This window comes from Cynara cardunculus (assembly GCF_001531365.2).
Source record: "Cynara cardunculus var. scolymus isolate 2C chromosome LG 11, CcrdV1, whole genome shotgun sequence".
Taxonomy (NCBI): Eukaryota; Viridiplantae; Streptophyta; class Magnoliopsida; order Asterales; family Asteraceae; genus Cynara; species Cynara cardunculus.
Genome location: NC_037538.1, coordinates 873,595 through 899,670, shown reverse-complemented (window position 1 = coordinate 899,670; position 26,076 = coordinate 873,595). Strand labels below are relative to the sequence as shown.

The following is a 26,076-nucleotide window of genomic DNA, read 5'->3' as shown; positions in this document are numbered from 1 at the left end:
TCTTGGATTCAGTCTCATTGTGTCCAGGGCCGTAATTTCTGGGTTATCAAGAAGAGRAATGAGTGGTCGTGGATTCTTCGAAGCCTTTTAGACTTAAGATCTCAWTGCMGGAGATTCTTTATCTATAATGTGGGCAATGGTTTATCTACTCATGCTTGGGAAGATACTTGGAGCGAGTCGGGCCCTCTCATCCAATCCCTGACTTATAGATTCATAAATGGCCAGGGATTTCACAATAACTCCACGGTATCTGACGTAATGCAACGTTTTGGTACTARTTGGCCGGTGGATTGGCTTCAACAATATCCTCAGCTGCACGGTGTTATGATTCCGGATCCCAGTCAAGAGGAAGATAAGGTTAGCTGGCTTGATAACAAACTTTCACGGGGTGATTTTGAGGTAAAAAGGGTGTAGAATACTATCCAAGAGGTGAAGCCGGTTGTGCATTGGTATAAACTTGTTTGGAATAAAGCTTACGTTCCTAAACATGCTCTTTGCATGTGGATGGCATGTCAGATGAAACTGCCAACTCAAGATCGTATTCGTCAATGGAAGCATGAACCGCCAGATTTAAAGTGTGTTTTTTTGTAACCTTGTGATTGAAACGCACAATCACCTATTTTTTGAATGCAAGTATTCCAGCAGTATTTGGGACACTATTAAAAGGGAGGTGGGACTACTGAATTTTCCTAACAATTGGGAGGATATTCTTCAGAGAGGGTCCACTCAAAATTGGAGATCTCGGTCTACGGTCCAAAAACTTGGTCTTTCAGCAACGGTYTATCTTATCTGGAGGGAGCGGAACAGGAAGTTCTTTGCCAATTTCAATCTTTCGGAGGATAAGGTTATTACGGAGATCAAGATGCTGATTCTTCATCGAATGGCGTGGAAGACAAGGAAGAAGATTAGGAATCCAAATGGCATGTGAGCTCGTGGGTGGTGTGTATTTTCGGTATTGGCTCTTTTGGGTTTCTTTTGCCTTTTTATTGTTGGCTTTTGGTGTTGTTATGTTTTGGTGTATTTCCCTTTGTCTGTTTTGGCTCCTTATGACTTGGTTTGTGAGTCAAGGTTGCCGTAGTTTCTCTTGCTGATTGTATTGTTTTGGTGACTTTTTTACTGTCTTTATAAAATTGTCTGGGGAATCTTCCCCTTTCAGTAAATACGCACACAAGACCTACACGATGTGAATTTTTTCAGGATACTATTATAGTCTGTGAATATATTCTGAATACACTATAAATTTACGGTATCCGGTATATCTGGTATCTGGACATCAACTAAACAACAAAACTAAAATTAAATATAAATCTACCATCTTTGAACACATTGTGAACACGCTTTTCACCGTGTTATCAATGTGTTCACCTTATGTATATATTCAATTATGAATCTGTGTGCATGTATTTATGGAATTTGATTTTTTTTCTTAACAAATATATTAATTATCTTAAATTAATGGTTTAAAATAAACCTCACGAAAACAATAGATTATAAAGTTTTCGAATGATTAAGTCCATTATAATGGTTTATATATTAATGGGTCTTGCACAATAAATTAAAAATTATCATATATCATCCTTGTTCTTCATTCGGGTCATTTACGAAACGTCTGGGTAAATGTTTATCAAGTGATATTACTTTATTGGATGAACATGGTAAAAGACAATAATCTTACCCGGTAAGAGTAAAACAAGGATCAAAAGTCTTACTCGGTAAGTAAAGGGCGACCACTCTTACTGGGTAAATTGTTGCATACGATATCGTTTTATTGAACTAAAATCTACACAGTAAGTCAATGATAGTGTTAAATTTTACCGACAAACGCTTATCAAATAAATGTTTGTAAATAACCCCTAATAGATTTTTATACTATTTAGTGCACATTTTTAGCAACAAAACGTGAATTAAAAAAACATTGGTTGGTTAAATTCAGGCAAAAAAATATATTATGTCAACTACCCCATGTGATGACTCTTAAATATTTATTAAAACCCATCATTTAAGTATTTAACCAATAAATAATTATTATTGAAAATCATAAATTATTTTTATTTTTAAATATTTTTAATAATTGGAAATAAACAATGTTTTTATGCCAATTATTTCGGGGTGGACTAAATGCACCCCAATCCATGAATTTCTTCCTCATACACATCAACATCAATACATGCTTTTTACATTCCCAATGCTTGAATGACCTGATTCTGACATGAAAGGGGGTGCCATTAGCACTCCCCATTATTTCAAGTACAGAGACGGATATGATATCATTTGTTTCATCGGTGGTCTAGTATGTATTGACGAAATCCTCCAATGTCTTGTTTAACAATTGTTTCCGTATTGATTGTTTTGTTACCGTTAGTTATTGCAATCGTACTGCAATGATAACGTTTGTTGATGATTTTTCTAATATATCTTAAGTTATTGTTCTTTTAGTTTAAAAATAAATCAGTTTAACCAATTTATCTAGAAGAAAATTATATGAATTAAATAATAGTGTAATTTGCTAGTTGGTTCGCTAATGTAGTAAAGAAAATCAAAACTAAAACTTTCCTTATTCGGTCAACCGAACCATTAAATCCGCAAGCCGAATAACTTGAAACGGCTCTAGTTCGGTTGAGTTATTGGTTTCGGATTTTCTTATGTTACGTAAGTTTCTGGATATGTCACTGTTTATATGTACAACGTCACGTAAGTTTCTATAGAAAGGTCGCCAACTTCATTTTCTATTAACGTGTGACAAGTTGTTATACCATATCACTCGTCACATTAACATGGTAATCAGTTAATGCTTCAACTGGTTATCCATATAATTAAAACTTTACATCTTAAATACCAAAATAAAAATTTTAAAAATACGTTACATAAAATAAAAATAAAGTTGAATCTAAAAAAATTATTTATATTTACATGGTGTAAGATAATTTTTTTTTAAAATTTAATTTTGGATAAATCATAAGAATGATTCTGTAAGAAAGTGGAAGATTGGAAAAGAAAACCCTGAAATCCAAAAACCCTCGTTCAACCCCAATCTCCGGCGACGAACACCAGACGACGGAGATGGCGTATACATACAGATACAGTCGTCCTCTTCTTCATCCCGGCACCATTCTTCACAGACCGAATACAGGTATCTCCATCTCCATCTCCATCTCCATCTCCATCCACCCATTCGCAAGTTTTTCTGTCGTTTCTTTTGCTCTCATGAAATTTGCTTTAATTCGCATTTTCCAGTCAGCTCTTGCAGACAATTTAGATTTTCGGCATTTTTCTCCACAAAACTCGTTGGTGATGATCCTGTTCTCGTATGTTCCCTTATCTCCCTCTAATCTGATCAATTGCAGATGGATTGATAGTGGCAAGAAATAGGAAGTGAATTTCTATGTTGTGGAACATAACCGTGGAAATGAATTTTATGGTGATCATTTTCGTTTGATTGAATAGGTTAGAGACTTTATACACTCGGCATTGTATCATCCTGATCATGGCTATTTTTCTCAAAGCCCAAGATCTGTTGGAGTGCTTGACAGGAGCATTAACTTTCATAAACTTCAAGGTATTACATATTTAACTATGTTCTATTCATGGATGTCAAACTGTTGCATACAGCAGTGATTTGTATCAGGGCTTTTGATAATCATTGGCAACTCTTTACAATCGTATTATACACATTGAAGTATATATGGTGTTTAAGTTGGTAAGATATTGGTCTACTATGGGCGTCATTCATGAGGTGTGGAGTTATACAAGCTTCAAACTTTACCCTCATTCATTACTTCCCCAGAAGTTTCAAATTTATAATTCCATATAACTGGGATAAAAGGTTGAGTTCGACAAACTTGTTCAATTTTCTGAGTGATGTATAGCTTTTAATCATCTTATATGGATCTGTAAGGTCATTGTGTCATCTATAGGCCAAAAAGAGCTGAGCATATGGAGTTTATACCTCAAATAAGTCATTTTTGATGTTTCCATATAACTGCATCCTGTTGCTTGTTTATGTCACACAGAACTGTCACACTCTCACATGCTAAATGAATGCATGTAACATGGAACTTGGAACATGCTGAGTTTATGATTAACACCTGAACTGGTGGACTTTTTCAGGAAGGAAGGATTACATGTCGCATTTGGAAAAAATTTACAAGCAAAATGATGTTTCTTGGTTTACTCCAGTTGAGCTTTTCAAGGTATATATGGCATACACCCGAACTGATTTCTTTAACAAAAGACATACATGCATCTGTGTGTAATTTGGTAATTTCATAATGGTATGCAAATATAAACCCTTCATTAGGCCATCTTTCTGTTTGATTTGGGGTGTCAAGGTGACGCGCATTTGTTTTATGGTTAATGAAATATGTGACCTTGATCATAGAAGTGGATTCTTGTTCTTCATCCAGCTTGATGAGCCTAGTGCTATCTACAATCATAGCCAGTTTTGCTAGCTCAGAAATGGTCAATGACAGTATGACACATCTATATGTAGTTACGAATGTGGTAGTTTGTGTTGAAGGTTACATTATATAACCATAAATAGATCACCAAGAAACAGGCAAAGATGTGGAATCTGAGATATTTGTCCATTTCAAGTTTAACGAGCATTTTTTAAGTATATTAAAATAAATAAGCGAGCCAATGTCAGGTGGATGAAGAATAGCACCTTCTCCAGACCGTTATTTTTCTCAGTTATCATATCTTATATGTGTGACCATCTGACATCTTCAACCTATCCCCCTGTAGCCTTGGTATGCCCACGGGATTGCTGAAGCAATTTTGCGAACAACTAATCTTTCTTTTCCACTAAAGGTGAGTTGATTGTTTTATAATAATTTGAAAGATGAAGTTTGCCATGATAAGTCTATTTATTGATTTGCTTTGTTCTGTCTTTTTTAACAAGATAAAGAACAAGAAGAAGTAAGTTTCTATCTTGCTATGCATGTTGAGGTTAACTCTTGATTCTAATGTTGTGCATCAGATTTATGAAATCGGAGGTGGATCAGGAACTTGTGCAAAGGGCATAATGGATTACATAATGTTGAATGCACCCACACGAGTTTACAATAGCATGTCATACACGTATGTGCAGTGTCTTTTCTCTAGAAGTTGCAAGTATCAAAACTCTGTTGTCATGAAGGGATTGTGATGTTCATTTAAGGAGTGAAACTGTTATTTACTTAGTCAGATTTATCACACTTGTCTTCCACGTTAAGATTCTTTTTGGTCATGTTCTTAGGCTTGCTTGCTACAGTTTGTCTACAATCTCCAGCTTGGTACTTTCTGTTTAGAATGATCAGATTGTCCTCCATCAGCTTATGGTGTAGATTACGAGCTTGATTCACATATATGCATATAGTATATATAACTTACTTGAATCTTAACTTGACCAACTATCAATGTTATGCAAATTCTTACGAGTAATGTGCCAAATTTTATCAAGTTTCCAAGTTATTTGAGATTTATTATTTAGTTTTATGAAGAACCATTTGATCTTCTGCAGTTCAGTAGAAATTAGTTCTTCATTGGCCAAGAAACAGTTGGAGACTGTTGGAGAAGTTAGCAGTCACTTGTCAAAGTTCAGAGTAGAATGTCGTGATGCTGCTGATCCTAGCGGATGGGGTATATACTACTGTCACTGCCCTCAGTTTATAGAACCTTTCTTAACTCTAATTTCTTGTTATAATTTTAAAAAATTTATGTGTACCTAATGAAGCTTTGAGGAAGTTCTGTTTTGCTGTTAGATTGTGCAGCTGGACTTTCTCTTGTCTGAGTATCCATGAACCGGTTGGAAAATTAATAGTTTTGCTCTTAAAACAGGGGATGCAGAGCAACAACCGTGCTGGGTTATAATGCTTGAGGTGGGTTCTATCTACATTTCCTCTACTGATAAATTGCTTAAAAAAAGTTTATGAATGAATCAATGTACAGCAGCTCTATGTTGTGCTTTTGCCACCTGGTCATTTAGCTTTTTCCCATTCTCTTTGCTCTGTAGGTTCTTGATAATCTTCCACATGACCTTATTTATTCGGAAAATCAAGTTTCACCATGGATGGAGGTTTGGGTAGAAAAGCAACAAGACAGGTGAATAGATATAGCTAGTTATACACTTATACTGAATTTTTTAATCTGAAATATATGATACAATTACATTTTTCTTGCTGTTAATATCATGTATGACTTGTCTGTGCCTGCACAATTATGTGACGAGGGAAACCGTTTAAGGCCATTGACACTCTTCTATCTGCTCTTAAAGCATGCCCTTTTAGATTGTGCCTTCCAAAAACAATTACACTTTTCAGAATCTTAAGATACTAGATGTTGAACACTTTTCACTTTGTGGATTATATAGCTTTTGTGGTGTAAGGATAAAAGAAAGATGTAATTCTGGGTTCCATTTACTCGAAGCAAGGATAAACTGAGATGGGACCCATAAAATGGAAAATGGAGAATGTGAGAATATGGTATGTATGTATTATGCATAGAATCCACTTCTCTGCTTACACCATATAGTTGAACCCAAAACTTGAAAATGTTAAATGGCAAAAACAGAAAAGGGACTTACCTAATACATTTAGGCCTGTTTGTTAGCAGCTTAATGAGCCTCAGCTTATTCGGTCAGCTATCCATGACTGTTTGGTGGTGGCTTAATAGTACCGGGAGTGGCATATATAGTAAGCTTCTAAGGGGATCTTTATGCATAAAGCCAAGTTTTTTCCAAACCTTCCCCTCCTAGTTAAAGAAAGGGAAAAGTTCATAAAAACCCAACAAATTATCCCATTCTGAATGATTAAGTCCATGAATTAACTTTTTGATTGAAAAAACCATTAGACTTCTCATTTTAATGATCAAGTCCCTGAACTGTTTTTTCGAATGAAAAAACCATTAAACTTTCTCATTTCGAATGATTTAAGTCCCCAAATATTTTTTTTTGTAATAAATAAACCATTGAACTTTTAAAAATTGGTTACCTAGAACCTTTTTTATAAAAAAAAAACTACATGTAGCCTACGAGAAAGGTCTTAAAGTAAAAAAGATATCTAAATCAATTTTACTGTTTCCAAATCCTACGCCCTTTAAATCCCTCGCAAACAATTGTATCACTCATCCTCGCCACTCCTTGTCGCCCCATCGTTGTCCGTTTTTCATATTGACTATCACATTGTTAGCCTCTGCCATCAATCTCCCTTTTTATAATCTATTTTTAGGAGGTTACAAGTAGTTTTTACTTTAAGACGTTTCTAGTCGGTTACAAGTAGTTTTTTTTGGTTAAAATGATGCAAGTAACCGATTTTTAGAAGTTGGATGGTTTATATATATTTTTTAATGTTTAGGGACTTAGTCATCCAAAATGAGGACGTTTAATGGTTTTTTCATTCAAAAAATAGTTTGGTCACTTAATCATTCAAAATGAGAGAGTTTAATGGTTTTTTCATTCAAAAAAATAGTTCAAGGACTTGATCATTCAAAATGAGATAGTTCGTTGGGTTTTTCTAAACTTTTTCTCTTTAAAAATCGATCATTCCATCTATGAAAAAACCCTTCTAAACAAAAACCTTCCCAATCTATACAGACAGATTAATCCACAGTTCCACACAAACAGCTTTATTCATACAGAACTTGATGGAATACCAACCAAACATTCCCTTGGTTTCCTTCTCTAATGATTATGTGGCTTTATGCTTAAGCAGGTCTAAATTGTCGGAGTTATATAAGCCAATGCAAGATCTCCTGATCAAAAGTTGTTTGGATATCTTGAATGTGGACAAAGATTTTAGACCCCAAGGAACTAGGGATGCTTCACTGCCTAGCAACATCTGGGCCAAAATCTTTCCAAAGCCTAGACGATCTTGGCTACCGACTGGTTGCTTGGTAAGAGTCAGTTTTGTTTCAAATCTAATGAAGGCAAGATTCTGTTATTGTATCTATTCGTAGTAATAAAGCTTCATATGACTTTCAGAAACTTTTACAAACATTACATGGAGCCCTGCCAAAGATGTCGATGATTGCTGCTGATTTCAGCTACCTTCCTGATGTCAAAGTACCTGGTGAAAGAGCTCCATTGGTTTCTACCAAGGTAAGTACATATTCTACATATCTCATTGAGTAACATTGTAACATAGTTCTTCAAATATTTTGTCAGAATCCATATATGTGTGTGTATATATCTATGGCTCTGTGTGTATATCTATATATCTATGTGTGTGAAGGTAAGAAGGGAAGGTTAAGGAAAGATTCATATGTGAATCATTGAAAAAATCTCAAAAAAATCTATTTGAAGAAGCATATGTGAACCAACGTTACAGATTATTCATATGGGCTCACATATGCATCTTCAAATAGATTTTTTCAATAATTCACATATGAACCTTTTCTTAGCCTCCCCTTCTTACGCTCTCACTATATTTAGCCTTCTTATTTGAACCTCCCACTGAATATATATGCATGTGTATATATATGATATGTGGTCCAGTTTTCGGTGTTCAAACTTTTCATGGCAACATACTTTTAATGTTTGCGACATTATCATTGACCATCCTGCCTTGCATCTGTGCAGATAGACGGAAGCAGTTCAGACCATAGCACATATCTGGATGCCAAGGTATTGCTTCATATCCATGCTCTTTAAGTACTCTTGCTACATTAGATTTGACACACAATTTATGGAACATATTATTTATCAAATATCTAAAATACTATCGGTTTATTTGTTAAGATAGTGGATGAATAGGTAACCTCAAGTTGGGACCTTCAGATGTTGCATTTTTCATGCAATAAGAATATATATATATATATATATATATATATATATATATATATAGACGAAGAATCGTGTGAGAATAAGAGTTAAGGTGAGAAGTGTAAGAAGGGATTTGAACCCTTTAATTTAGCTTTAGAAGGGAATTGATCTAGTGTATCTCATTCATGTTGATCTAGTGGTTCTCTTCAATTAGGATTGATCCAAGGGTGGAGATCCCTTCTTACCCATCTCACAATAACTTCCATTCTCACCACAACCCGAACCTATTTATATATAGGGTTGGGTTCCGGTAAGAAGTGAAGTTATAGTGAGAAACGTAAGAAGAGATTTCCACCTTGGACCAATCCTAATTGAATGTCAACACTAATGAGGTGCATCTTAATTCTCTTCTAAACCGCAATTCATGGGTGGACATAAGATTAAAAGTGACCAAGGGTTCAAATCTTTTTTTATTCTTCTCACCTAACTCTTTTTCTCACACGATCATTCGCCAATATATATATATATAATATAGAGGGAGGTTCATGGGAAAACCCCCCAAAAATGAAAAATTGAGGAATATCCCCGTAACCATTCATCATGGTATGCATGTGCATACAAGTAATTGAAGTTGTTTCTTAGTTTTTATGCATGTGTAGTTATGCACATGTGCATACCGGACAAATTACTTGTATTCACATGCACATATGAACGGTTACCAGGGTGTTCCTAAGTTTTTTCATTTTTTTGCGTTTTCCCCCTGAACCTAACCCTATATTTATGCGCGCGCGTGTGTGTGTGTTCTTATGTGGAAACAACCGTTTTGCTCTTCGGGATAGAGGTCAGGTCTGATTACATCTCTTCTCCCAGACCCCACCTCTGGATGGAACATACGGGATTTAATTGGTCTGGTTTCTGTGTTGTTTCTGTGTTTTTACCACAAAAAATGTCGGAGTACTCATAAATAACCTAAATCGACATGTCTGCTTCCTGATGTTGAGCTTTCTTATCTTGCAGGGTGATGCTGATATATTTTTCCCAACAGATTTTTGGCTTTTGGAACGTATCGACCATTACAGTTCTGGGTGGTTAAAATCACGCATCAAGAATTTCGACAGGTCATCCAAACAAGGAAAGAAAAGGCGTACCATCACGGTAATTTTTCAAGTTCATCCACAATTCTGCATGAATTTTTTTTCATCAAGCATTTGCAGCGACTTACTTGTGATCGCATATGTAGCTTGATACGTCGGAGTTTATGGAAGAATTCGGCCTGCCCACAAAAACAAAGACGAAAGATGGATACAACCCTCTTCTCGACGACTTCATAAATACCAAATTTTACCTCAGTGTTCCAACCCACAATACCAAATAAACAGCTTCGCTTAAAACTTGAAACAAACATTCATACGAACAACAAGAAATGAGTTTGTATACTGAATCAAGGACCGAACATCTAAAGAGCTAACGAAATTCTGGCCGTTGATCGATGCTTAAACTGGTTGATCGCTCTTGGCGTTTTGTTCGCTTCGAGTTGGTTTTTTCTTTCTCGGTGGCTTGTTCCATCAGTAATAACTGTTGTATCGTAGCGATAGGATGAATCCTTATTATGCATAATTGCATATTCTTTTGAGCATACAATCTCCTTGATTATTTGTGACGACGGTGCGTTGTTTGAAAATTATTCAACTTTTAGGTTATTGTGGCAACACCAGGTCGTGGGTGCGTTAAATACGTGTGATTGGACAGAACAAAAACTTGTTTTTTCACGTTTGTTGTCACAATTTGGGCAGAAGGTTAATTACCGGCAACCCGACTGACCCCATACGAAACCCGTCTCCAAGGAAACATATACTTGAAGATGATTAAGGTTGGTTATATATCTTGAAAGCCAGTCAAACATACACTAAACCTACCAATCAACACTTCCCAAAACCTATGAAATTAACCAATAAAAAGATTAAAAAAATAAAGGAAGAAAACTGCACTTAGAATTCAAGAAGGCAACATGTTGAAAGCTTGATCCTTAATCCAACCTTCTTCATCAATGTAAGACATGCTTGTCAACTTCCATACCTCCTCCTTGCTCAGCCTCTTTACCCACCCCGCTCTCCCCGACGTATCTGATCCTTCGCCACGACAACCGTCCTCCGCAAACATCAAGTCGTTCCTGCTTCAACGAACAAAAAACGTTCAGAAAAAGCAGTCGAAAGTGGCCCGAAACGAGAGAGATTGCTTCCGAAAAGGTCTGATGTTCAAACCTCGCCAAAGGCTAAGAGCGAGTATTTTGTCGTATATAAATATCATAAACTTAAAAAATAAACGAGAGACTGGAATCGTACTCTGTGGTGCTATCCAAATCCCCGGGAAGCCATCCTTCAGGAACGACAATGTTTGACAACGTTGAGTTATAGAAAAGAACTCGAGCATGGCCTCGCCATGGTCTTCCCAAGTACGTCGTGCCATTTCCGATCACGTTGCAATCTTTGAACACAAACCCGTTCGTTTCACTAGCATCGTCTCTTGATTGTGCAGTGATGAACCCCGGTTGTGGACTTAAGAACCCCGCAATCACCGACAACGTACACCTCTGAAAATTAAACATCACAACACCATCAGATTTTCCAGGTTATGATATCTATCTATCTATGTTACATCAACACAAATTTGTTTAAAGAACACTTTAAGACAGTTAAAGATGACGGTTTTGTTAGTTGTACGGTTTACCTCGTATATGGATCGACCAGATCCCATGATGAAATCGACGGCGCCTCGTATCGAGCACAGTTTGAAGTAATGTCGGCCTGAAACATCCCACAACGTATCTTGAACACCCATGAAACCGCAACGATAAAACGCCGATCTGTCGCCGGAGATCTTGGCGGCCAATGCCGGTGCAATAGGGTTGTCGTTGCTTCCCAATGGGTAGTTGTAAGAATTCTGTAGTAAAAGAGATTCGTATTTAATCATATGACCCCGCGGACGTCCGTAAATGAAATCAAGAAGTGATAATGAAAGGATTTGGTCGAATTTTTTTGCTATTGTTATTAATTTCTGAAAGATTTTGTATACGTACGATGAAAGAGATGCTCTTGACCACCACGTCATCAGCTTCTGAAGTAAAAGTGGCATCGGTTTCAATGGAGTCATTTGAGTTCCATACGACGTAGGTTTTTCTTTTACCGTCTCCTTTAAGATAAATCATGGATTTATCACTAGGGATTTTAATTTGTTCGCTACACCAAAAAAACCCGTAAGATTAAGGTTAATGAAGGTAATTAATGATCGTTGTAAATAATCAATTGTTTTTGTAGAGATATAAAAAGATAACAAAACCGAAAACCCACATATAAGATCAAGGTTATTCTTGGTAAACCAAGCATTATATTTGTTTGATTCTTTTACTATAAAGAAACAACCTTTCTTGAAAAAATGCAAAAAATTTCAAGAAAAAGACGGGTTTGAACCAAAAATTGTAAAAAACCCAAGAAAAAGATGGGTTTGGTCAAAAAAACCAAGAAAAAGACGGGTTTGAACAAAAGATTGCAAAAAAACCAAGAAAAAGACGGGTTTGGACATAAAAGTGCAAGTATTAGTCTTAGTAGAAAAAGATTGGTTGGTTTTTACAGTATCTCGAACAGATTCCTTATAACCATCTTTAAAACAGATAAGAAAACTTAAAACTTTATAAAAAAAATTACACTTACTAATAGATCCTAATATAGTAATATTCTGAGATTCTAACCGTAATTATATTATTTAAATATTCTATAAATTAATCTTTTAATTTTTTTCATATAAAAAAAGTTATTTTTCTCTCTTAAGCATTTAATTCTCTCTCTCCTACTTTTTATATTTTATAGAAAAGTTTTAAAGAATACATTAAACCAAAAAACAACCTAAATTCTCCATTTTTACGATTTTAGAGAAATGTTGAAGATTTTGTAACGAATTTGTTCGAACGGTTTTTCTTGGTCCGTAAACGAAAGTTGAAGACAATTCAAGAAATCTTGAGTTACGGGTTACACAATCGTGCGTCGTATTATCAATTACATAGATGACGTAATCAAATAAACCCGATAAATCCCACGTGAGAAGAGTAAAAAAGAATTACGAAAAACGATATAAAAAAGTTGGAAAAATACATACTTGTAAAAGCCCGTCTTAACATAAACACAAACCCATTGCATATTGTCTGAAGGAATGGCATCAATGGCTGCCTGAATGGTGGTGTAGTTTCCCCGACCCGATTGATCGACAACGATCGTTTGATACTTCGCCCCCGTTGCTCCGCCACTACTCCAATACTCCGACGGTGGTCTTCTTCCTCCACCGCCACCTTGTGATCTTCCGAAATCCAAGAACAAGACAAGAAGAGTTAGAAGAATTGCCATTTTGATGGTGGGATTAATTAACATGTTGCAGAAAATGTGTGATAAAGAAGATGATGAATCGTATGTAGGAATTAATTGTGATTGGGGAATTCAAAGGTTTTTATGAATGAGAAGTGAATTAAAGAAACAATGATTCTTTTTCTGATTTTTTAAAGATTTTTTTTTCTTTTTTTGAAAAGATTTTAATTCCTTTTAAGTACATTTTTTCCATATTATTATTTACTTTTGCTAAATACTTTTTTATATAATTTATTGATTTTTGAAAATATTTTGTTTCTATAAATCATTAAATTCAATGAAAACAAAAAAGGGTATTTTTTAAATAAGGTAAATTACATTAAAAAGTAACGCAATTTAATTTAATTCGTATTTTGGGTAACGTACTTTCAAAACTTTCATTTTGGTACTTATGATGTAAAGTTTTAAATATTTAAGTACATGAGTAACTAGTTGAAGCATTAACTGATTACCATGTTGATGTGGCGAGTGATGTGGTATCCAACTCATTATTATTTAAAATGGTGTCAATAAAAACTTCAAAATCTAGAAATTGATATTTTTATGATTTTTGACAAAAATGGAAATACAATGAATATTTTCTTCCAAGTTACAAGAAAGAATAATTACTAAATATGAAACAAACCTTTGCCTTTGATTTTGTGTATTTATTTTGTTTTTTAGTAAATAAATAGATAATAAAACTAGACAGCAAGCAAAAACATGAATAATATTTCAGAAAATTTCAATAATTTTTTATAAAAATTTGTAAATTAAATGGGTTTTAAAATAATTTGTATGTTTTAAAGTAGTAATTAATTGTTATTTTCAATTATCATATCCAAGTTTTCTATTTGAAAATCAGATTGATTTTAAATTCAGTTTTTAAAAAATAGTTATCTGATTATTATCTAGGTTTTATAATGAACTTTTTTAGGTAGAAATAACTGAAAGAAACAGACTCCAATTAGTAATATAAATAATGTCAAAATTCCGTTTTAAATCATGATATCGCAATTATGGCAAACACAACCACATACGTACTTTCCATCTATGCTTTCTTTTCTTTTCTTTTTGTTTATTTGTAGGACTCGATTAATGAATTTAACGGTATATCAGTCTTCCAAATCTTTCGGAACTATCTGAAATTGCTTATTGAAGCATGCGCGACTACATCAACTTTCAAAGTAGAGACGGACATTTTACTGAAGGGGTCAAATGGAACCAATTAGAGACGATCAGATATGGCATTTTTTTAAGTTGACTGATCGGTTACAACATACAAGAATAAACAATTATGGTAAAAAAAAATATTTATAATCAGAGAAATAAAATATTATTTAATTGTGGATTTGTGATAAATATTTTTATAGCAATAATTAGAACCTAAAGTTAATAGAGTAACTAAATATATAAAGAAAATAGTTCAAAATAAAAAAATAAAATACCAGTTAAAAAACCGGTTCAAACTGAAACCAATTACAGCAGGACTGGTTAAAGCATCTCTAACAGATTATTTAAAATGAAGATTTTAAATATTTTTACTCTAACAGATTCTGCGAGATGAAGAACGTATGAGGGAGGATGAAATTCTCCAAATTTGAAGAATATGAACTCCTAAAAAGTGATTACTTAGGAAAAATAAATTATTTTTTATTCTTTCTACTAACAAGAAATCTTGAAATTAAATGTTCAAGAGTGAGAAATAATATTTTATTTTTAATTATAATAATTAAAATTGTAATCTCCAAAATAGAGAAACGGTTGGAAATGGAAGTATTTGGAACTTCAGACTAATAGATTATTTATTTTGGAAAATTTGTTCGAGTCTTATATAGATAAAGTTGTCTATGTGGATTAATATGTTTATATATATTAGGAAGGTTTTTGTTTGAAAGGGCTTTTCATAGATGGAATAAACAAGTTGTTTAATTAGGAGAAGTAGGTTTGGGAAAAAATTAGCTTTCTACATAAAGTTCTCATAAAAAGCTTATAGGATAAGTCATTTTCTATATCATTAAACCACTACATATTGTTGATAGAATAAGTTGTGATTACCATTAAGCTTATTAAACTACTAATAATCAGACCCCAAGACTAGTAAAGTCCATTAGCTAAAGTCGAGTCGAAGCTAGACCTGAGAGCCCGATCCAAGGCAACACGAGCTGACGACAACCATGCACCACCTATAGTTGCATTCCCAAAGGCACCCCCTCTTTCGAGAGAATTCACATGTTAAACCCTAGTAAGGTTCTTGGCATTGTATCGAATTAAACCACATACTCTACCGCTTATGCGGGGTCCCGTCAATTACTTTGAGTTTCATTCTTGCTCCCACTCACGTCAATCCCACGAGCCTCTTATAAGTGGGTCTCGCTCTCCTAATCACTCGAACCCCATCTTGTTAACCTAAGAGGCACAAGCTATCTAGGATTTTAACAGCTGTCACAATCATTCATAGCACAAGGAGATTTTACGGTGTCAGTTATGCGGTCAAGGCAGGCTCAAAGCCCGATCAAGCTGAAATTTTGAGGGCATGGCCGGGGTCCCGAAAAAGCCCAACTTCAATTAACCCTGTCTTATGCAAAGAGCATCATACTTCAATAAAATTGATCAAGTTGGTTGGTCATTTTGACAAAAGTACAAAACTAAGTGATTTTAGACTCTACCAGGAAATAAACAGTCGTTATAAAACTAAACAAACACACTAAGTCCTTGTCCGACCTCACCACATTATACATCGACCGCTCTTAAGAATTACATCGATCAGTTTCTGATTCATTAATCCCTGAAATGTAGCCAATCAGATCGGACTTAAATCCCGTGTATCAGCTCAACGGATGCAAATATCACACCAACAACTTGCAGGCAGGAAGTCAGATAAAATAAAGCAAACCGAGATGTGATCATGTGCTGTATTCAAAGGGTTGGGGTGGCTGAGGTTCGTCATCCACCGCCATGGCTGCAGTTGACCCTGGTTGTGCAGTTGCTGCTGCTGTGGCTGTAGCCGCTGATGTTGTTGATGTGGGTGCATCGGTCAGAGCCAATACTTCTGGTTCGGTTGGGCGAAGGTCTTTCAAGAGAACGAAACCGGATGCAGCTGCCTTCACCGGAGCATATCTACTGTCTTCTAAGAACTTAATAAATTTCTCTTGACCGGGGACCACCCTTGCAGGGTTGGTCAAAATCTCGAAAGTTGGTTCAGGTTCGGCCTTCTTCTCCTTATCGGCAGCAGGACTATCAACCTGTCAGATATGTGAGCTCCTTATAAGTTCAAAATTGTGAACTACCAATATTTTTAAGTTGATTTAGAGCATCACCTACAGATTCTCTTGTCATTTCCATAAAAAATTACTCTCAAACTCCAACAGTTTCTCTATTTTAAAGATTTCAACAGATTATATAATTAAAATATTATATATATATATATATATATATATATTAATCATCCTGACAAACTTCGAATTTTTTAAATAATAATCCATTCAACCTCATTGAAGGGAACATTAAAAAAAACAAATCTATCTTAGAAACATTTAATTTTATGCGTTGGCTGAATTTGGAGATTTTTTATCCTCCCTCTCCTACTTTCTCCATTTGTGGTGAAAGTTATAGAAAATCTGTTAGAGCAAAAAAGTAGCCTAAAATCCCTAAAATCTCCAGTTTCCCCATTTTAGAGAATCTAGATGCCCTTGGAGGTTAGTGGGTTAGTATGTTGCTTTGGGCCATGGGGCCTTACAAACAACCTCTGCCGAAGCCCATTAAGCATATACACAAATGACCCTTCTATGGGGCTGTTTGGTTGATTTTCCATTATGTCCTGTATGGATAAAGTTCTCTATGTGGATTAATCTATCTATATAGATTGGAAAGATTTTTGTTTGGGAAGGTTTTTCATAGATGGAAAAAGCGTGCTTTTAATTGGAGGGTGCGGGTTTGGAAAAAACTTGGCTTTCTGCATAAAGCTCCCCTCTAGAAGCTTACTAAATAATCCCCTTTCTATGTCATTAAGCCACAACCAAACAATCATGTATAGGTGACCGAATAAGTTGCGAGTCCTATTAAGTTCAACAAGTTGCTAACAAACAGACCCTAAGATAGCAAATGAAGATGGGAGTCATGAAGAACAAGAAGAAAAGATGACACTGAAAGAAACATACCTGCATCGAGTCTGCGTCCTTTTCACCAGAAGATTTCCCCTTGCCAGAACCCGAGGCAGCAGATGAGTCAGCACCAGATAACTTTTCAGCATTAGCTTTTTCAGCCTCCTTCTTATTGGCTCTAGCCTTGGCTCTTGCTGATGTGGACAAAACAGCAGTCGGGAGTTTCACAGCTGATGTGGCGGTGGGTACGGTCGTGGGCCGAGGGTACTCAAACAATGATGGTTTGGCATGAGATAAGAATTCAAATCTTGGTACTTTCAAGTCATAGTTCAGTCCAATTAAAGCTGTGGGGGAGAAAGCTAAGCTAATGAAGTATATGAGTGGATACCAGTACCAAAATTGGCTGAAAACCGCAAGGCCAACAACTGCAGTAATTTTGTCATGCTTAGTCTTGGAAAGCAGCTTAATGGTAACATTTCTGCCTCCTGCATCGAGAATCCCGGAAGCCAGAATAGCACCCATCTTGCTCATTGTGTCTTCATGTTTATCCAGAATAATCTTTTCCAATTGCCGTCTATTAAATATTCAAGAAAGCATGAGGGAAGAATAGTTTCAGAAAAGCAGAAACAAAGGAATACATACGCAGACTTGTTAATTTAAAAAAAAAAGATACCTGAATGCCCCTACACGAGAGTCACTAGCTTCGCTGATTTGGATCATCACCATAGCCATTGCAATGAGAGCACCTTGACGGACAAAATCAACTACGTCTGATGTTAGAGGTTCTAACAAAGATATGGCCTCACTTAGGCCAGTACCAGCACACGAAATGCCAACAGCCATGGCTGCTCCATAGCGTACATGCGGGTTGTAGGACTCAGACAGCAGGGAGACAATACGTGGTGTCTGCAGTAAAAAAACAAGACCAAACTCAATTAGATAGTCTGTTGATTAAACTTAGCCCGTGGACAAGTCCCCTCCAATGGAGACTAAACAAGCACAAATTGTCCCGAGTATCGAGTCCCTAGAGTAGTAGACATTGAGAATATGTGGAACCCCTTTAGATCCCTCTCCAAAAGAGCCCATGAAGAGAGAATGAAGGTTCCAACATATACTGAGGATAGATGGTCAAAGTCTAGCCAATGTGGGATCCAACGGAGAGTAAGAGGCTGTTTGGTTGGTTTCCAATTAAGTCCTGTATGGATAAAGCTGATAAAGCTATCTTTGTAGATTAATCTGAAGATATAGATGGGGAAGGCTTTGTTTGAGAGGGTTTTTTCATTGATGGAAGGAGCGTGTTTTTTAATTGGGGGAGATAGGTTTGGAAAAAACTTTGCTTTCTGCATAAAGCTCCTCCTTGAAGCTTACTGAATAAGCTACTTTTTATATCTGATAGGAATCAAAACTAAGAACTCGATTGTAAGGAAACAAGAACAAGGGAATAGCTGCTAGTTGGTATTCATACGATTGAAGGAACAAAATCAAAAGGCTAACCACCGTGTGGTAAACCCTTTTGCCCAAGCTTCTGATAGTCGATTTCACTAAAACACAGCGTAAAATCTCTCCTGCCCACTGCTCGACCAACAAGAGAAAATATATTATTCCCTCCACTTTCTCACTCTTCAGTCCTAACAACTTGCTCCCATTTCCCCCTACACGTGTCCCCCTCTAAACCTCCTTCTAGAATAAACCTCCCAAGCTTTAGGCCAATTTGGTTGTTGATCCAATAAATGATCCATAGCAGTTTCCCTATCAATATCATTAAGCTGCTGCCAAACAGGCATGTGTAGCTGACCAAGTAAGTTGTGAGACCCATTAAGCTCATTAAGGTGCTAACAAACAGGCCCTAGCCCAGGCAAATTTGCCCTAGCCTATTTGACGCTACTGATGCACGAACCACCATTAACATGAAAACAGAGAACAATAATGATAACCAGAAACAGAAACTGAATTATGAATTTATGATCCACATAGAAACAATTGAATCAACGAATACACTGTTGAACGAGGTTAAGGTAAATAGTATCTAACCTGTTCTGGCTCAGAATACAGGACAAACCCGAGGGCTAAAACAGCAGTCCGTCTGACATCATCACTCACATCAGATACAGCAAAATGCAGTAGTTGGCGGATTGCCTTATTATTTGCGGTTCCGCTGTATGCCAATGCCAATGCATACATACCCCCATAACGTAGTATGGGATCTTGATCACGAGTCATTTGTTCAATTAGGGTGTCTGCTTCTTCTTCTCGTCCATAAACCGTGAGTGCAATACCTAATGCTAACCCTCTACACAACATATTTTATAATGTTAACATAAATAAAGATCATAATGACATGATATATTACAGGGAACCAAATGAAAGACGCTAATTCACCTTATGATCTTTTCATGTTGTGTCTCATGGGCATACACCAACATCTCTGCTGCCTTCTCACTTGCAGTTCCAACCATTAATAAACCCATGCTAATACCAGCAGCTTCACCTGCAACAGCACTGTCGGTATAGAGGACGCTCTTTATCTCATCATAAATATCTTCATCGGCAGTCCCTAAAGCGGCCAAGCCTAGACCTAAGCAAGCACCATGCTGAACAACCTGCGCCAACCACATAATAAAGGTCAAGACGTGTATGATGCACTAAATCATGCGGAAAATTTTGGTTGCAGCAAACAAACACCTCAACATTTGTACTGCGTAGACTCTCACGTAAAAACTGTTTAATGCCTTCTCCATGGTTTGCGTGAATTAATCCCAAAGCATAGAGGGCACCACCTTCAGAATAGGGACTACCACCACCACCGGACCCGCTCTGAGGAAGGTACGGAGCCATCAGTGATCTTCCCTGCTGCAGGTGGCCTCGGTGTATAACACCTAACCCGGCTGTTGCACTGAATTTAGCCCAGTTTGTGGCTCTGCTCAGCCAATCCTGAAATCATATCCGGTCAACAAAGTTTAGATAGGCCAATAAAGCTAGATAACCACCAGTTTAAAAGGCAAAGATAGAATTGTAACAAAATACAAAATATATCTACCAGATTATCCCTTAAAAACGTATCCACGGTAGTTCCAGCATGCATAAGTGCATTTGCGTATATAGTTGCACTGTGGCAAACGCTGTTTCTCATCTCAATTGATTGTTTTATCGTCTTAAGAATAAGTAGATCCGACCTATTTCAACATTAAGAATCTTTCGACAATTAACAAAAAGAAAAGGAGACAAGAAAGCGAAAAAAAATTGATCTTGATAACACCATAATGAAAAAGTTCCTCACTTGTTATGACTGTATAAAAACTGGAGAGTCAACTGTATTGAAGTTTCCCCAGACAAAATTCCCTTCATTTTTGTCAACCTCTCAGCATAGGTGACTTCAGATGGATCAGTTTCAGGCACATTAGCAGTAGGCGCTTGGGTTTCATCAGCCATTTGAGTGTCTTCTGACACAGATGGATTTCCACTTTGAGCAGTATCTGTCTCGATGGCAGTTGGCTGTTCAGGTTTCAACTTGGGACTTGACAGCCGATCTCTCACACTCAATAGAAAAGCTTGGTGCTCATTCTCAATGAGATCAAAAGCAATTTGAAATGCCATCATTGCATCATCCTTGTTTTCAGATCGTAGAAGTTTTTCTAATATCTTAGCAACACCCTCAGGTTGATCCAAAAACATAAGGCACTGGCAAATATTCAAGTAATCTGGGGACGCCAGATCCTGATATACTTTGACAAGAAGAAGAAGTACCTGACCACATTCCACATGGGTCAGTAAAAGAATGAAGTGAGCAAATTGGAGGCCTACATTTCCTACGGGTAGCATTCAATATCTTGAATTCGTTCGACAAATGTACATGAAAGCATGCAGTAAGTTTATGTTGCAAGCATCACATAAAAATTGGTATAACTTTCTTGGTAGAAGGAATTATAATCCTATCTGCCGGTGAATCTTGCAAAGAAGATGGGTTATCTAAATGTTTGCTTATTTAATAAATTTTCTTATATAATCAGGATTCAGGTAGGACCACATTTGCCGTCGATACTTCCAGCAAAGCTTTACAGAAAAATTTCAGATGCTTTGATGTATACAGAACTTTAAAATCTTCGGATGAACTAGTTCATCAGTCTCACTCACACAGTGGGTTAGCTGTATGCCTGCACCTACATTCTCTTCATTATTCAATCATTTCGTTTAGGACATAAATCAGCATTGATTGATGGGATTACATTAACAAATACTCAAGGGGACTCCAGATTTGTATCTTAATGTTTAATATACAATGAGTAATAATAGCCACCATAACATTAGCTGCAGATTGTCAAAAGCTCGATGTTCTTTAGTGACATCAGAAAGCAAGAAGCTTTAGAGTAAGCATGCTTGCTAACAGATTCACTACTAGCCCAAATGGAAAGGAAAGACAATCATCAGCTAAATACAGCCATAGCAACTAACTAATCTATTACATTTTCACGCCCTATTATTTTATTCTCACACACAACTTAAGTTATTGTTGAATCAGCTACATACAGCAAATGAAAAATATGATCCTCGAAACTGGGGACAAAGAATTGCAAGTTTCCATAAAGAATAACGAAGAAAGAAAGCAAACAATCGGGTACCATCAACTGAGATTGTAAATTTATATATTGTTACCTCACGCCGATATTCTCTCCGGTTGACAAAAGCATGAGATACATTCATGCAATACGACAGAGTTGCATGAACATTATCACTATTTGTAATTGCTTCCTTAAGCTTATCCAACCTTCGGCATTCAATGGCCATTCCTATCGCTTGTTGATACTTCCCATCAGTTATGCACCTTACAAATTTATAATAAGGAAAAAAGAAGTAAGACACTAGAACCCATCAAACTAAACGAAGAAGTAAAAGCATACATACTTATCAAGCATTCTCTCAACTATTGCTTCCAGCCTAGGGTCCACATCTGAAGATTCTTCCTTTGATTCTGCTGCCTTGGTCTTCAGAGTTGCATACTCATCAATAGCTTTGGCTGAAGAAGGAACAACATCAGATGAAAGAAATATGAGTTGAAACGAATAAAGCATGTGAACTACAAGCCTTCTGTTGTATCCACATACTTTCAATCAATCCACATTCTGAGTTGATATGTTTGGTAACTACCAATAATATCAAGAGCAATTTCAAAGTAATAAAGATTGTGTTTGCGCAGGAACACTTACCTAGAAGAGTATGAACATAATCTGAATCCTCAGAAACGTCAAATAAACTGCCAGCTCCAAGGGCATATGATAACGAGTCATTAAGCTCTCCCAAGTAATAGAATACCTACACAACAGAAAGGCATGAGATGTTTTTGACATATAATAAACATACGAGAAACACATCCTGCAGACAAGGCGGGTCTGTCGGTTGATCCCTGCTATTGCCATAATATACATTATACAAGTAATGGAGTAATCATTTAATCATTCAATGGGAAATGAAGACACCGACCAACCTTCTAAATTCAGATTGGTAATAAGAATTAGCGCTCAAGTAAGTGCTGATTGATGTCGCAGGAATAAATTGGAGAGGGATTCAAATTACTATCAACAATTACAGGAATTTTATGGTTGGCTTAATTGGATAACTACATTGAACCCTTTGGACGCCAGAAAAGCTTATTCCAAACCTTCTCACACGCAGATCTTGACCCCTGTTATTTTGAAATATATAGGTCTTCATTTTAGTTAGTTTACTTCACTTCATTAAGAAATTCATTATAGGACCTCCCTGTTTAAAAAATAACCACAGTAACAATGGATTCACAATTACTTTTTCTCTTAAAATTGTGGCTCTTCATTTGCCATGGAAATACAATCACCAAAACCCACACATCAAACTTTTGTGGACTCCTCTATACTTCTGAAAACTCTTTTCATCTCCTTCTCATGTCTTCACAAGATCAGGAAAGAAAAAGCATATTCATAATAAAGTAGGAATAACAAAAGCAAGGCATGAGTTGTTCCTCATACCTATATAACACAAATAATAATGGTGTGTGTACATATAAGCATCAAAAAAGAGTAATAGAAATAAGAACACATTTACATCAATTCACACTCCATAATCCTTACATTATAAGAGGTAGGATAAAGAACTATTAAAGACATAAAACACACACTGGAGAGCATTTTTTCCTTATGCAGAAAGATAAGCATATCCATGTCTACGACGAATTTTGCAGCAATAATACAGCAGCAGAAAAGGGAAATAGGTCCAACCTTCGATACAAGTAAAGCAGCCAACTGTCTTTGATCAAACTCTTCATCTTCGTATAAACTCTCTCTGGGTTAAAAAAAAAGAAGCCTAAGTATGTCAATAAATCCATTGGAGAAACCACAAAAGGCACAACAGAATATTGATATATTCATACATCTCTAAGCAAATAAACAGAAAGCTAACAAGAAAAGTAGACGAGGTGAATTTGAAAAGTACATCACATGGATGACCAACTTAGGCTCTATTTTCAGGTTCTTTTGATGAAGTGATACCAGTTAGCTTTTAAACAAAGTGTGTTTATGCTCTTTTTTCCTAGCTTTGCAGTAAACTAACGCATATTTTCACTCTCCAATACCACTTGGCCTCTACTATTTGTTTGACTTTGTGAAATAATTACTCAATGATAGTAAACTATTTCTAAAAAAAGTTGTGGTATATATCAATGGGATAACATAAGCTCAAGCTCATCTACTAACAAGCTGAACTGAAAGTTTAGGCTTAATTGCAAGAAAGTCAATAATGCAACCTCAATTTAAGATTGTTCAATTTTAATAAAATTGATGGGAATTTTAGGCATTGATAAGCTCTATAAATAGGCAAGCCTATGCATATCTCAGGGATGCATAATTACTTTCTCGAAAAACATCTTTTGTAGTATAATTGTGAACACGAGTTAAGAAATCCCCGACCATTTCAAATAAGGGCATACTTGCTCAATAATTTACCAGCCAAGCTTCGGCAAAGATTAAAAGTTCAAGCTTTGAAAGTTTCAGTAATTCAAGCATAAGGGTCAAATAAATGTATCATTATCCTTCAGTCCACAGTTTTGAAAAGACACTTCTTTCCTGCAGCTATCTCCACTAGAGTCATAACTATACTAGCATTACCTAAAACCTAAATAAGATTCCTAAAGATGTGATTACTTCGAGTTGTTTGCTTGATTCTTTAGCTAAACATTATCTTATTTGTATCCTTTCCTTTGCAATAGTTGCTTCTAATAAATACTAAATGATTATCTTTAGTTCTTTAATATACCTAGCTCCATCATAAATTTCAGTGTCAACTGGAACAATTAGGACATGCAGCTTGTAAAACCACTAGAACTTTGCAAGCAGTTAGGAAAATAGCATCACAGAAATTTACTAACATTGTATTAAAGGTTTCTTATACAAAACTGTGCTACATATAGCACCCCAAAACACATAGGGCTGGTAGCGGACATTTTAGCCTTCTACCACCAACTTCTATGAGACAAGATCATAATGTCTAATGATCATCAAACACAGGGCGTCTCAAACAAACAAAAGATTAGCATGTATACAAAAAGCTTACTAAAATTGAGCTCGAGATGAGCTTTCAATCCTCAAGATACTGCATTAGGCATTAAGACGACTTTTTTCTTTAACTCTTACTCTAGCTCTAATGATTACAATGAGAAAGCGTTTTCAAATATGGTCCCTCTCTTAACGAAAATAAACATCATATAAAACCAAGACCCTTCCAAAAGTCGATTGAAAATCTTGCAAATTGAGCAAAGATTCTAACATTAACAAGCTCCAAACACTAAATCTCACATTTTTCCCACTCTAATACCAGCAGAAAAACAATTAACGACAAATCTCTACTTCAAACACTAAATAAAAACATGAAACGTATCAAAATTACATAATCGATGAAAAGGATGATGATAATTACATGATTGGAACGCTAGTTGAGATCTCAGGCCAGAAGTAGTCAACAAAGGCGTTAAGATTGGAGAGAGCATGAAGCTTGAGAGACGGATGCGGCTCGTTAAGCATCGCCAAGAGACCGCCAGCGGAACTCACCATAGTCGCCGCCATAGTTCCACCGTTCAATAACAGCACACAATCACCGTCGATTCAGTTCGATTGTATCCAACGGAGACACGAAGGTTTGGATCCAAGGTTAGGGTTTTGGATACCGGAGGAGACTGATGTAAAGAATCGGAACGATGAGAGCTTTTGTTTTTGGTTCGATTTCTTTGGGGAGGGGCAAAGTGTGTACAGTAATCTCATCCGGATTTATGTCAATATACCCCCCTTAAACTTTTGTTATTGACAAATTAGGACCTTAAGGTTTTAATTGCGACGCTAGACTTTTATTTTATAAAAAGTTATAACTAAATAAGTCCTTTCCGACGTGTTGAACCCCAATTGGTCCGGTTTAAGCCCAAAAATAATTTATTGCGATATATTGGCAGTAGAACATTTTTGTATTATCCGTTTACTTGAAATAATCCGAATAGTTGGAGAATGAGGGGTCGTTTATCAAACGCTTACTCGGAGAAGTGAATATCAAGTCATTTTACCTTACCGGATAAATATGTTAAGGATCAAAAATCTTACCCGTTAAGAACGAGACAATAACCAAGAGTCTTACCCAGTAAGTGAAGACGACGACTCTTACCACGGTAAGCGCTTATCGGGTAAATTGTTGCATACGACATCGTTTTGGTGAACTAAAATTTTATCCGGTAAGTAAATGATAGTATTAAATTTACCGATAAGCGCTTACCAAGTAAGTGTTTGGTAAACGGCCCCTGAGTTTACAATGGTGATATATTCGGTACAGAGTCGTTTGA

The 26,076-nt window shown here is 36.1% G+C and overlaps 3 protein-coding genes across 3 annotated transcripts; 1 reads left to right on the top strand and 2 right to left on the bottom strand.

The window, feature by feature from the left end:
- Positions 1–3,022: 3,022 nt before the first annotated feature.
- Positions 3,023–10,373, top strand: LOC112521543 (protein arginine methyltransferase NDUFAF7 homolog, mitochondrial). The gene is made up of 14 exons (XM_025130459.1): positions 3,023–3,130; positions 3,235–3,305; positions 3,445–3,556; positions 4,108–4,190; positions 4,744–4,809; positions 4,979–5,079; positions 5,501–5,619; positions 5,818–5,858; positions 5,993–6,081; positions 7,689–7,869; positions 7,958–8,074; positions 8,555–8,599; positions 9,755–9,892; positions 9,978–10,373. The coding sequence occupies exons 1-14, from the start codon at positions 3,061–3,063 to the stop codon at positions 10,110–10,112; spliced, it is 1,368 nt and encodes a 455-aa protein (XP_024986227.1). The 5' UTR covers positions 3,023–3,060; the 3' UTR covers positions 10,113–10,373.
- Positions 10,374–10,732: 359 nt separating this feature from the next.
- On the bottom strand, positions 10,733–13,155 carry LOC112520886 (probable pectinesterase 29). The gene is made up of 5 exons (XM_025129510.1): positions 12,887–13,155; positions 11,814–11,973; positions 11,465–11,677; positions 11,080–11,327; positions 10,733–10,907 (listed from the first exon to the last, which is right to left on the bottom strand). Exons 1-5 carry the CDS (start codon positions 13,153–13,155, stop codon positions 10,733–10,735), a joined length of 1,065 nt encoding a protein of 354 aa, XP_024985278.1.
- Positions 13,156–15,710: 2,555 nt separating this feature from the next.
- Positions 15,711–25,435, bottom strand: LOC112520854 (26S proteasome non-ATPase regulatory subunit 1 homolog A-like). The gene is made up of 13 exons (XM_025129473.1): positions 25,170–25,435; positions 23,477–23,540; positions 22,433–22,538; positions 22,131–22,242; positions 21,882–22,050; positions 20,509–20,975; positions 20,269–20,404; positions 19,914–20,162; positions 19,611–19,831; positions 19,263–19,521; positions 17,905–18,137; positions 17,289–17,805; positions 15,711–16,373 (listed from the first exon to the last, which is right to left on the bottom strand). The coding sequence occupies exons 1-13, from the start codon at positions 25,313–25,315 to the stop codon at positions 16,035–16,037; spliced, it is 3,018 nt and encodes a 1,005-aa protein (XP_024985241.1). The 5' UTR covers positions 25,316–25,435; the 3' UTR covers positions 15,711–16,034.
- Between the last annotated feature and the right edge of the window lie 641 nt (positions 25,436–26,076).

Bases quoted from the DNA above. Each gene is read 5' to 3' on its own strand.
- LOC112521543 (XM_025130459.1), top strand. From the start codon at position 3,061: ATGGCGTATACATACAGATACAGTCGTCCTCTTCTTCATCCCGGCACC. The intron at 6,082-7,688 runs GTGAATAGATAT...ATGCTTAAGCAG, and splicing joins GTAGAAAAGCAACAAGACAG to GTCTAAATTGTCGGAGTTAT. The intron at 9,893-9,977 runs GTAATTTTTCAA...TCGCATATGTAG, and splicing joins AGAAAAGGCGTACCATCACG to CTTGATACGTCGGAGTTTAT.
- LOC112520886 (XM_025129510.1), bottom strand. From the start codon at position 13,155: ATGTTAATTAATCCCACCATCAAAATGGCAATTCTTCTAACTCTTCTT. The intron at 11,974-12,886 runs GTATGTATTTTT...TTTTTGGTGTAG, and splicing joins GTTAAGACGGGCTTTTACAA to CGAACAAATTAAAATCCCTA. The intron at 11,328-11,464 runs GTAAACCGTACA...TTTAATTTTCAG, and splicing joins CTGGTCGATCCATATACGAG to AGGTGTACGTTGTCGGTGAT.
- LOC112520854 (XM_025129473.1), bottom strand. From the start codon at position 25,315: ATGGCGGCGACTATGGTGAGTTCCGCTGGCGGTCTCTTGGCGATGCTT. The intron at 20,163-20,268 runs GTAGATATATTT...ATATGATTTCAG, and splicing joins CGTTTTTAAGGGATAATCTG to GATTGGCTGAGCAGAGCCAC. The intron at 16,374-17,288 runs GTATGTTTCTTT...CATATCTGACAG, and splicing joins AGGACGCAGACTCGATGCAG to GTTGATAGTCCTGCTGCCGA.